The following is a 12129-nucleotide window of genomic DNA, read 5'->3' on the forward strand; positions in this document are numbered from 1 at the left end:
GCGATCCTTCTTCGAGAACAGGACCATGTTCAACTTGTCCCAAGTTGTGGGCAAAATTGGCTTAAGGACAACAAAGTCAAGGTATTGGAGTGGCCTATCACAAAGCCCTGACCTCAATCTATAGAAAATTTGTGGCAGAACTGAAAAAGCGTGTGGCGAAGCAGGAGGCTACAAACTGACTCAGTTACACCAGCTGCTGTCAGGAGGTATATGGCCAAATTCACCAACTTAGTGGTGATTGTGGGAAGTTTTGTGAGGGTACCCGAACCGTTTGACCTCAAAAGTTAGTAACAATTTAAAGGCAATGCTACCAGAATTACTAATTCAGGATTAATGTAAAACTTCTGGACCATACTGGGGAATGTGAAGAAAGAAATAAAGCTGATAAATCATTCTCTCTACTATTATTCTGACATTTCAAATTCTTAAAATAAAGTGGTGATCCTAACTGACTTAAGACAGGGAATTCTTGCTAGGCTTAAATGTTAGGATTTGTGAAAAAGTTTAGAGTTTAAATGTATTTGGCTAAGGTGTATGTAACATTCCGACTTCAACTGTACATTTTTGCTTAATATCTTGGTCCATGTACACCAAACAGTCAAGAAACGACAGAAGATTACAAACAGATGTTTGCGACTCTCTCTAAATGCTGACTCTACCGTGCTACTCACCCTGTACGATGATGTGAGCGGTGGCGTGGATGGTGTCCACGTTGTTGGAGGCGAAGCAGCTGTACTGCCCTCCGTCTGTTTGCACCACGTTCTGGATGAACAGCCCCCCAGATGGGGTGATGTTGATACGGGCGTCGGTGGGCAAGGGCGTGCGGTCCCCCTTGGTCCAGGAGACCCGGGGCTGGGGCTGGCCTGTAGCGCTACACTCAAGGGTGATACTCTCCCCCACCAACACCTCTGTATTCTGGGGGTGGATCACAAAACTGGGCCGCGCTGGGGGAGGGGGGGAAGAAGCGACAGAGGAAGATTGAGACAAAGTATCTAAGAGATAACATAGGTGGAAAGAACTCTATTCTTTCCTACATAAATCCAAGAGTTGTTCCCGACCACTTGGTCTGACCAGGAAAAACATGTGGCTCTACACATAACCATATCATCGGTCAGGTGTGGAGGAACAAATGAGAAGGAAGCACAGAGCACACTTACATAATACAGCCCACTCAGACAAACCCTGATYATATCGGACCCCTCCCCCACTGCTACATGGGGCCCGGGGCTATAAGAAATATGTACACTGTCTGTACTCTCGTTTTAAAATCAAAGAAACAGGAAACAGTCAACAGCTGTTCTCAGAGCAGTTTGTAAGTTGAGTCGGCCCAGCAACCATCCGTCACCCGGACAATGACCCCTGGTCATCTGGAGACAGCCAGGCTAATCTCTCGGGGTGAAAGAGGTCGTCAGGGGAACAAATGAGGTTGTTGAGGGAAATGCTTTCCTCATGGAACGCAGCGTGATTTGTTCGCCCGGCAGCTTGGTGCGACCTCTAAATTATTTGACTTTTGACCTAAATGGCAACCACACTGTTCTCTACAATATGCACACAGAGCTATGGTGATTGCTGTTTCAGCCCCCGCTGTTTTAGCTCTCTCCATTGAAAAGAATGCTTTTTACCACACGCGTGTTCTTTCACTGAAATGGACCCTGTTTGAATACAATGAGACTTTGTTGAAGCAAATATAATTGGATAAAGGAACGCTGTACAGTGTTGAGCTTGCAGGAAGTGACTGCTTCGGGGAAGAGACAAAGGAAGGATATTTAAATATTCCAACATGTTACATAATGTGGGAGATTGGTATTTGGTTTTTATTAGGATCCCCATTAACTCCTGGGGTCCACACAAAACATGAAACATGACATAATGCGGAACATGAATAGACAAGAACAGCTCAAGGACAGAACTACATCAATAAAAAACAAAAAAAATTTTTTAAAGGCACACAGGCTGAAGAGCATCTCTTTATTACGGACAGARCTCTCCCCATCTTTACAACCATTGCATCTATATGTTTTGACCATGACAGTTCACAATCTAAGGTAACACTAAGTAATTTAGTCTCCTCAAGTTGTTCAACAGGCACACACCATTCATTACCAGATTCAGCTGAGGTCTAGAACTTAGGGAATGATTTGTACCAAATACAATGCTCTTAGTTTTAGAAATGTTCAGGACCAGTTTATTACTGGCCAGTGGCCACCTATTCCAAAACAGACTGCAACTCTTTGTTAAGGGTTTCAGTGACTTCATTAGCTGTGGTTGCTGATGCGTATATGGTTGAATCATCAGCATACATGGACACACATGCTTTGTTTAATGCCAGTGGCAGGTCATTAGTAAAAAATAGAAAATATTCACTCACAGGGGGCTCCAAAGTATCTGAGTGTGACCTGGGAAGTCTTGACCTCTCCAGCCACGTTCTTGGCCATGCACTGGTAAACTCCCTGGTCCGTCTCCCGCGTGTCCTGGATCATCAGAGTACCATCCTCCAGCAGGTTCAGACGAGAGTCGTCATGCATGTTCAGAGCATTACTGACAGGGAGAAAAATAACAATTCCAAATTCATGTGCGTACATTATGTTTTATTTAAAGAACTAAAATAGGGCGAATTACTGAACAAAAGTTGAACGACTGTTTCAACGTTGTTGCCCTCATTGGAGAGCGGGCCTTACTTGTTCCTGAGCCAGATGATCTGTGGTTTGGGGTTTCCCTCGGCCCTGCAGGTGAAGTACACCGTGTTCCCTGATGTCACGTCAACATCCTGGGGCTCTGACGTAATCCTGGGCACCTCTACACAGGAGAGAGGGAGAGGAGGATCAGAGGAGGATAAGAGGAGGATAAGAGGAGGATGAGAGGAGGAAGAGAGGAGGGTGAGAGGAGGACGAGAAGAGGATGAGAGGAGGATGAGAGGAGGAAGAGAGGAGGATGAGAGGAGGAAGAGAGAAGGAGGTGAGAGGAGGAAGAGGGGAGGAAAAGAGGAAGGCATTGAGTAGTGGAAGATGAAGGTGGATGAGAGGAGGACAGAGGGAGAGGAAGAGAGGAGGATGAGAATAAGAGAGAGAGAAAGAAGAGACGAGGATGGGGGTTGAGAAGAGGATGAGAGGAAGAAGAGAAGATGAAAAGAGGAGGATGAGAGGAGGAAGAGAGGAGGAAGAGAGAAGGAAGAGAGGAGGAGACAGAGACAGGTTGAAGAGAACACAATAAAGCAACCAGACCAGCCACATAAACACAGGACCATTTCCTTTCAGGACAAGAGTCATGTCTCTGTTCTCTGCTGGTCTGATAGGACTAGGGCCAGAGTAATGGGCTGGAGGGAGGACACTGCTCTCCTCAGATTGTCCCTGCTGAGGGCCCTGTGATGTGGGAGCTTCTCTGTTTGGGACCAGGGATGGAAACAGGGGCACACACCCACACACACACATCACCTCATGTGAGGGAATAGTTGAACTGCTCCACAAATAAGTCAGCCAGTGACCCTGTGCGTGTTAGGACATGGTGCTGGACTTCAGCCTGCTGCCTCCTCAGAGACGCTGTCCTCTCTGGCAGACTGGCACGTTTAGGTGCACATACCTCATTCCCTCCATACACACACACACACAAACCCCTTTGTTTACATGTGGCAGACACATTTATTAGAGAGCATAGAGTAGGCCCTCCAGTCCAACAGCTCTCTCCTAATGCACAAACCATGCACACGGGACAGGCCAAGACATAAATCTGTCTGCTCTGAGCCTTCCAGGTCTTCCACCACCAACCAGCCCAGCAGCCCAACCAGCAGCCAAAACCAGACCGATGGGATGCAGTAACCTCAGACTGTGTATAACCTCGCTTCTCTCTCTCACCACCACCACCCCATTAGACCACATTGGCACAGGGCATTAATTACACTGTTTGCTTCCCTTAACTCTAAACATGGCAACCCAGCCCTGGCCCCTGCTCCTCCATAGGCCCAGGGCAGAGAAGGGACAGGGAAGTTAAGGAGGCTAGTGGGTAGCCAGGCCAGCAGGGAGGTGGCACTTCATCCACAGGCCCTGTTGTTTTGACAGCTGCTCAGCTCGCTACTCATTGTTCCCTCGTTTATAGGGGGAATGGAGGAAGAGCCGGGGGAGAAAAGGGGAGAGGAGCAGAGAGGAGAGAGAGGAGGGGAGGAGGGGATGGTAGAGGAGAAGTAGAGGAGGAGAGAGGACGGAAGGGAGAAGAGGGGTGAGGATGGAGTGTGGTTCCACTATGTTAAAAACAGACATTCCTCACTGGTGCCTTTACTCAACACATGTTTAAAAACGACATTCCTCACTGGTGCCTTTACTCAACACACACACACACACACACACACACACACGACACACACCACACACACACACACACACACACACACACACACACACACACACAACACACACCACACACACGACACCACAAAGAAGACAGACAAAAAAGAAAAACAAAAAGACCAAGAACAAACCCCAAACCAAAGAAACCCCCAGACAGACAGACAGAACAGCCGGGATTCACTAAGCAAGAAAAGTCAAAGGCATCAAATTAGCTGCAGAGGCTTGTGTAGTTTTTATAACGTAAACTGATAGCTGCTGCCTGCCTACCCCACAATGGCTGTTACTGAGGAAAGAGAAGAGGGCATGATGAGGGTGGTAAAACCACTCTGATGTAACAGGAACAAACTGGCTTAAAAGTCAATTAGGGAGCGAAAGACTTCCTGGCCTAAGTAGTGTATACAGTAGAGGCCGACCGATTAATCGCCATGGCTGATTAATTAGGGCCGATTTCAAGTTTTCCTAACAATCGGTAATCGGCCTTTTTGGATGGCGATTATGGCTGATTACATTGCAATTGCAATCCACGAGGAGACTGCGTGGCAGGCTGACTACCTGTTACGCGAGTGCAGCGTCAAAAGGACCTTGTGGCTGCAAGGAGCCAAGGTAAGTTGCAAGCTAGCATTAAACTTATCTTATAAAAAACAATCAATCCTCACATAATCACCAGTTAACTACACATGGTTGATGATATTACTAGGTTAACTAGCTTGTCCTGTGTTGCATATAATCAATGCGGTGCCTGTAATTATCATCGAATCACAGCCTACTTCAACTTTGCCAAACGGGTGATGATTTAACAAAAGAACATTCGRGAAAAAAGCACATTCGRTGCACAAATGTTCCTAACCATAAACATCAATGCCTTTCTTAAAATCAATACACAGAAGTATATATTTTTAAACCTGCAAATTTAGTTAAAATAAACGCATGTTAGCAGGCAATATTAACTAGGGAAATTGTGTCACTTCTCTTGGCGTTCAGTGCAAGCAGAGTCAGGGTATATGCAACAGTTTGGGCCGTCTGGCTCGTTGTGAACTGTGTTTCTTCCTAAGACCGTAATTAATTTGCCAGAATTTTACATAATTATGACATAACATCGAAGGTTGTGCAATGTAACAGTAATATTTAGACTTATGGATGCCACCCGTTCGACAAAATACAGAATGGTTCRGTATTTCACGGAAAGAATAAACGTTTTGTTTTCGAAATTATAGTTTCCGGATTTGACCATATTAATGACCAACGGCTCATATTTCTGTGGGTTTGTTATAATTAAGTCTATGATTMGATAGAGCAGTCTGACTGAGCGGTGGTAGGCAGCAGCAGGCTCGTAAGCATTCATTCAAACAGCACTTTACTGTGTTTGCGAGCAGCTCTTAGCAATGCTTGAAGCACAGCTCAGTTTATGACTTCAAGCCTATCAACTCCCGAGATTAGGATGGCAATACTAAAGTGCCTATAAGAATATCCAATAGTCAAAGGTATATGAAATACAAATGGTATAAAGAGAAATAGTCGACGCGTCATAATTCCAATAATAACTACAACCTAGAACTTCTTAACTGYGAATATTGAAGAACTGGGAATATTGAACCACAGGCTTTCATACGTTCTCATGTTCTGAGCAAGGAACTTAAACGTTAGCTTTTTACATGGCACATTTTTTACATGGCACATTGCACTTTTACTTTCTTCTCCAACACTGTGTTTTTGCATTGTGTTTTTGCATCTAAACCACATTGAACATGTTTCATTATTTATTTGAGACTAAATAGATTTTATTTACATATTATATTAAGTTAAAATCAAAGGGTTCATTGTTCATTCAGTATTGTTGTAATTGTCATTATTGCAAATATATAGAAAAATCGGCGGATTAATCGGTATCGGCTTTTTTTGGTCCACCAATAATCGGTATCAGCGCTGAAAAATCATAATCAGTCGACCTCTAGTATACAGTAGGCCTACACATTTAATTGTTCTGCAAGACAAACATATATCTCCACTCCTTTCCTTTCCCAAAGGACTAGCGTAATGGAAATAACCAGACAGGCATTTCAACACGTTTAATCTGCCCTGCCTTGGCTGGTTTTATGGGGTTCCATTGGCGGCTTTCAAGCTTCTATTCTGCCAGCCTCACCCATCTATCCATCCCTCATACACATGCATCACTTTCTCAGTTCACTCACCCTTCCTTCTTTCCCCCACCCAACCCCAAAACAATCACAGCAGACAGGGACTTGGTCCCTCTATCCACCCCTTCCAATCCACACTCCACCCATCCATCCGCCACACACGCCCAGGACACAGAGGCCTGATGGGCTTAGCAGACGCTGGCTGCAGGAGGCAGGCTGCTAGGTTCTGGGGCTCAGAGCAGTGGCAGGGGCTCCTGTCTGACATGCTACCCAGCCCAGGACCACAGCTGCTGGGTTCGTGGTGGAACAAAAGTTGGCTGACCAACCCCCACAGACAGACAGACTGCAGTGCAGACAGACAGACAGGGACCCACCTGGGGAAATCCCGTCACAGCTCAAGACCACTGTGGTTGGGAGCCAACAGCTAAAAAGACAGAAAAGGCTTTGTGTGGCTAGGAAAGCTGTGGTTTGTGTGGAGTGAATTGGGGTTTCAGTGAAGTGGACGGTATGCGAGAGAAGGTGTGTGTGATGTGTGTGTGTGTCCTCACCACAGTTGAGCTCCTCAGCGGTGAGTGTGGCCACAGATCGTCCCTGCAGTCGGCTGGGGTAGTCACAGGTGGCAGCAGCCTGGGCGTTGCCTGACTCTGCATACTGCTTCAACAGGTCAGCCAGCCACAGCAGCTCACAGTCACAGTTCAGAGTGTTGGAGTCCAGACGCCTGCACACAGAGAGAGAGGGAGGGAGAGAGAGAGAGAGAGAGAGAGAGAGAGAGAGAGAGAGAGAGAGAGAGAGAGAGAGAGAGAGAGAGAGAGAGAGAGAGAGAGAGAGAGAGAGAGAGAGAGAGAGAGAGAGATTATTACAGTATCACTCACAATGGAGAACAAATAAAAGTCTGTTTACAGTAATGCTTCAATTATAGTTTTACAGAGTTATTATTTATGACCTGTTTGTCATATGCTGATTCCTGTGTATCCTGCGCCTGCAAGTCTTTAGATGTGTGTATGTTCTACTCTTCCTCAGTATAACTCACCATCTCCTAAATACAGTGTATAGAGCCACAATATCACACATCAAAACAGGACTATTAACTGTACATCATACAATACAGATCACACTGCTACCAGTCCTGTGTTGTTACAGTAGTATGGGGTAAACAGTATGAGTCTGTCTGTTTGTCTGGTGTCCGTTAGTGGGCTGAGACTGACTGGGCGGTAGTGTAAATCCTCTCTGGCGGCCTCCCAGTGTGGACCAACACTGGCCAAACACAGACACACACATGCACACACACAATCACGCACACACACACCCACACACACCAGCCATGTCATACAGCTAGGCCGAGCTCCGACCAAACACTGGGACTCAGAATGGCCTTTTTGGGAGAACTCCTCTCCTGCTGTGGGAAACTGTCTGTCTGCTCCAGAGTACAGATTGGCTGGCACTTCACTTTCTATTTATCCTTTCTTCTACTGGTCTCTTCAGGTTTCAGGGAGATTTGTACATTCCAGGAGACAGTAATAATCTCATATAATCTGATCCCACTCTGAACATCCTCCAAATCTGAGTGCTGCAATAATCAGAGGGAAATATTGTTTTTGAATCCAGTTCCTTCCCGGCCTGCCAGTTCTCCTGTCTGTCTACTGTAACTCTCAACCACAGAATACTGGCTCTGGATCTAACACATCCTGGAAGTCAGTCTTGTTGAAAAGAGCGAGAAAACAATAGGGGAAGGCCAAACTCTGATCCTAATTAACTGCCAGGTCTTTGTACACAGACAGACATGGTTCTGTCAGTAGCATTTATCTCCATCACAGTCCTAGACCAGGGGTATTCAAATCTTACCCTGGGATGTCCGGAGTACTGCTGGTTTTCTGTTCTACCTAATAATCAATTGCACCCACCTGGTGTCCTGGGTCCAAATCAGTCACTGATTAGAGGGAAGGATTAAAAAAAAGCAATGGAACTAGAGGTCATTGAGGTCCTTTAATTTGAGGGGTCTAGACAGAGTGGCGTACTGTTGAAATATGGCTCGTATTCTCCCCCCTGACCCCTCMGTGTAATGGGAGTCTAATGTTGGTGGATACACATTGTCAGACAATGCGTATCTACCACAGCTGCCCTGTCCATGCACGTTATCAGTGAACTTACAGCCTCTTCATGGACTGGAGATGGGAGAAGGTCCCCAGCACGAGATGGGTGATTCTGTTGTTGTGCAAAAACCTGCAGAGGCAAAGAGAGAGAGACAGACACAGATGTCATAGTTAATTATGAACTTCATGCTGCGTGGAATTTGTACATTTGAAACACTGTCTAGTAGGTTGACAGGGTTTGACCTCMAAAGGGATTAAAGGAAAACTCCATCCAAAAACTKTTTTGGTATTTGTTTAATTAGTCTATTGTTGAAATAGTCCCAAATTGTTTTGTATGTCAGCAATCAAYTTTTCAAGATCCAAAGACAGAAATACAGACGGTATGATACATTTCGCATCATATGATACAAAATGCACCATATCGGCTGTATTTCTGTATTTTTAAAGTTATATACACTACCGTTCAAAAGTTTGGGGTCACTAAGAAATGTCAATTTTTGTCCATTAAAATAACATCAAATTGATCAGAAATACAGTGTAGACATTGTTAATGTTGTAAATMACTATTGTAGCTGAAAACAGCAGATTTTTTATGGAATATCTACATAGGCATACAGAGGCCCATTATTAGCAACCATCACTCCTGTGTTCCAATGGCACGTTGTGTTAGCTAATCCAAGTTTACCATTTTAAAAGGCTAATTGATCATTAGAAAACCCTTTTGCAATTATGTTAGCTGAAAACTGCTGTGCTGATTAAAGAAGCAATTAAACTGGCCTTCTTTAGACTAGTTGAGTATCTGGKGCATCAGCATTTGTGGGTTCGATTACAGGCTCAAAATGTCCAGAAACAAATAACTTTCTTCTGAAACTCGTCAGTCTATTCTTGTTCTAAGAAATGAAGGCTATTCCATGCGAGAAATTACCAAGAAACTGAAGATCTCGTACTAGTACTGTGTACTACTCCTAATACCRGCAAAACAACAGTCTCAACGTCAACAGTGAAGAGCCGACTCCGGGATGCTGGCCTTCTAGGCAGAGTTGCAAAGAAAAAGCCATATCTCAGACTGGCCAAAAAAAAAGAAAGATTAAAATGGGCAAAAGAACACAGACACTGGACAGAGGAAGATTGGCAAAGTGTTATGGACAGACAAATCTAAGTTTGAGGTGTTCGGATCACAAAGAAGAACATTCGTGAGACGCAGAAAAAATGAAAAGATGCTGGAGGAATGCTTGACGCCATCTGTCAAGCATGGTGGAGGCAATGTGATGGTCTGGGGGTGCTTTGGTGGTGGCAAAGTGGGAGATTTGTACAGGGTAAAWGGGATCTTGAAGAAGGAAGGCAATCACTCCATTTTGCAACGCCATGCCATGCCCTGTGGACGGCGCTTAATTGGAGCCAATTTCCTCCTACAACAGGACAATGACCCAAAMCACAACTCCAAACTATGCAAAAAGTATTTAGAGAAGAAGCAGACAGCTGGTATTCAGTRTATAATGGAGTGGCCAGCACAGTCACCGGACCTCAACCCTATTGAGCTGTTGTGGGAGCAGCTTGACCGTATGGTACGTAAGAAGTGCCCAACAAGCCAATCCAACTTGTGGGAGGTGCTTCAGGAAGCAATATCTTCAGAATACCTAAACAAATTGATTAGAATGCCAAAGGTCTGCAAGGCTATATTTTCTGCAAATGGAGGATTCTTTGACGAAAGCAAAGTTTGAAGGACACAATTATTATTTAAATAAAAWAATWATTATTTATATCCTTGTCAATGTCTTGACTATATTTCCTATTCATTTTGCAAATAATTTCATGTATGTTTTCATGGCAAACAAGGACATTTCTAAGTGASCCCAAACTTTTGAATGGTAGTGTTTCTTGAAAACTTAATTGCTGACATACAAAACATTTTTGGAAATATATCAACAATGTACTAATGAAACAAATACCAAAATATTTTACTTTATGTATGCATATTTCCAATAGAATATTACCTTTATTTCCTATGTCACAGTGTAAACAAACACATAAAGTTAGTGACTCATGAGGAATGTGCATATATTCTATATGGATTACTTGAGATTTCTACTTTGACATCCATTGAAGATATCGCTTACAGCATCAGTCCCTTTGATGTAGGCCTGCAGGCTAATGTTGGGAGCCATATTTAAATGTTTTTGGAAGACTGCCATTTGACCATTTTATATAATTTTTTATCTGGGATAAGAAAAATMATCAGTTTCCCATTCATGACAAACTTTCAAGGCTCCGTGACATGACCCCTTTCGTCAAAATCATCCAACGATCTTAAACAAAGTTTCTGGATTCCTTTATTGAAAACAGATTAAAGATGAATAAATACAGCTCTAGAAATGTTTTCCCCAAACGCCAACAAAACTTCACTTTTGTTAGCGACAGTGGCGACCCGTCATTTAGGGCAGGTGGGGCATTATTACGAGTCACATACCAGTTTGCAAACAATGTAAAAAATGTACAAAAAAATATATATCATTGAGTTAATAAAGCTGCATACAAACATGGTCTCTTTTTGTTTTCTTGAGTAAGGCAGCTCCAAAATTCTGGTGTTTCAGCCTAGCTCAGTGCTTTCTGTGGTGGTGGGGCAAGCCAGCAGCAAATAGGAGCGTTGCGTCGTTATTGGCTCAGTGTTCTGTCATTCATGGGGAAACTATGTCACCAGTCCTTAGTAAGGGTTCTAAAATTCTAGRCCTCTGGGTCCTGCCATATAGTTACATTAGTAGTGCCCTTCCAAGAAGGCTCAAGGTCATTGACCACAGATGAAGTAAAATCACGTTATATGTACAGTAGCTTTGATTGGACTGATCATGTCAACATCTTACTTTCAAAATATTAGCTAGCAGTCATCCTCATGAATCAAGTCGACAATCTCCTGGCAAATCCTTTTTAATCTTTGTCATATGATGAGAAATAATGAAGATAAACTATAGATGAAAACGCATCGGTGCTCATCGGCCATTGCACATAAACATTACACAACAAGTAGGAAATTGCAAATTCAACAATGAGTGGTTTGGAAGGAATTGGTGACAGTGGCTAACCGCAAGCATTGCAACTGGGAAGTCGGGAATAAACGAGTTCAGACTGGGAAAATACATTTTGAACGGTCATCCAACTCGGATTTGTAAATCTTCCCCTCGAAGGACCGCCGCGCCACCTTCCTGTTCAAGTGAGCACATCACAACAAGGTGAGTCCAAAAATGTCTTATATGCTGCTGCATAAATGATGTAATATGCCAGGGAGATATGTATACTGTAGCTAAGAAAGTAATACTAAGTGTATGTTGTGTAGTAAGCTGTTAGCAGCCCATGTGCCTCACCCTAATAATTTGGTCTATTTTCACCTCTTAATTTCACCTTACGTTACTGGTCTMGCTCGGTGGTGCACATGTAGCCTAAACCTGTTTTAGAGAAATGTCATCATTGAATATTGTAAGAGCTTTCATTGTCTGCTTATATGCCCCCTTTATTTATCCTACAGTTCTGACTTGGTGTACAGGGAAAATACGGTAAGAGCAGCCCATGTTCTGC

The 12129-nt window shown here is 43.8% G+C and overlaps 1 protein-coding gene across 2 annotated transcripts in view; it reads right to left on the bottom strand.

Moving 5' to 3' along the window:
• LOC111963137 (peroxidasin) overlaps positions 1-12129 on the bottom strand; it is an 81937-nt gene that overhangs the window by 24603 nt on the left and 45205 nt on the right. For both annotated transcript variants that reach the window (XM_023986375.2, XM_023986374.2), the window contains 5 exons: positions 8621-8692; positions 7021-7190; positions 2679-2796; positions 2369-2538; positions 672-944 (listed from right to left, as the gene is read on the bottom strand). In XM_023986375.2, coding sequence (XP_023842143.1) covers positions 672-944; positions 2369-2538; positions 2679-2796; positions 7021-7190; positions 8621-8692 — 803 coding nt within the window. The remainder of the gene's footprint in view (positions 1-671; positions 945-2368; positions 2539-2678; positions 2797-7020; positions 7191-8620; positions 8693-12129) is intronic.

This window comes from Salvelinus sp. IW2-2015, linkage group LG4q.2, assembly GCF_002910315.2.
Source record: "Salvelinus sp. IW2-2015 linkage group LG4q.2, ASM291031v2, whole genome shotgun sequence".
NCBI lineage: Eukaryota > Metazoa > Chordata > Actinopteri > Salmoniformes > Salmonidae > Salvelinus > Salvelinus sp. IW2-2015.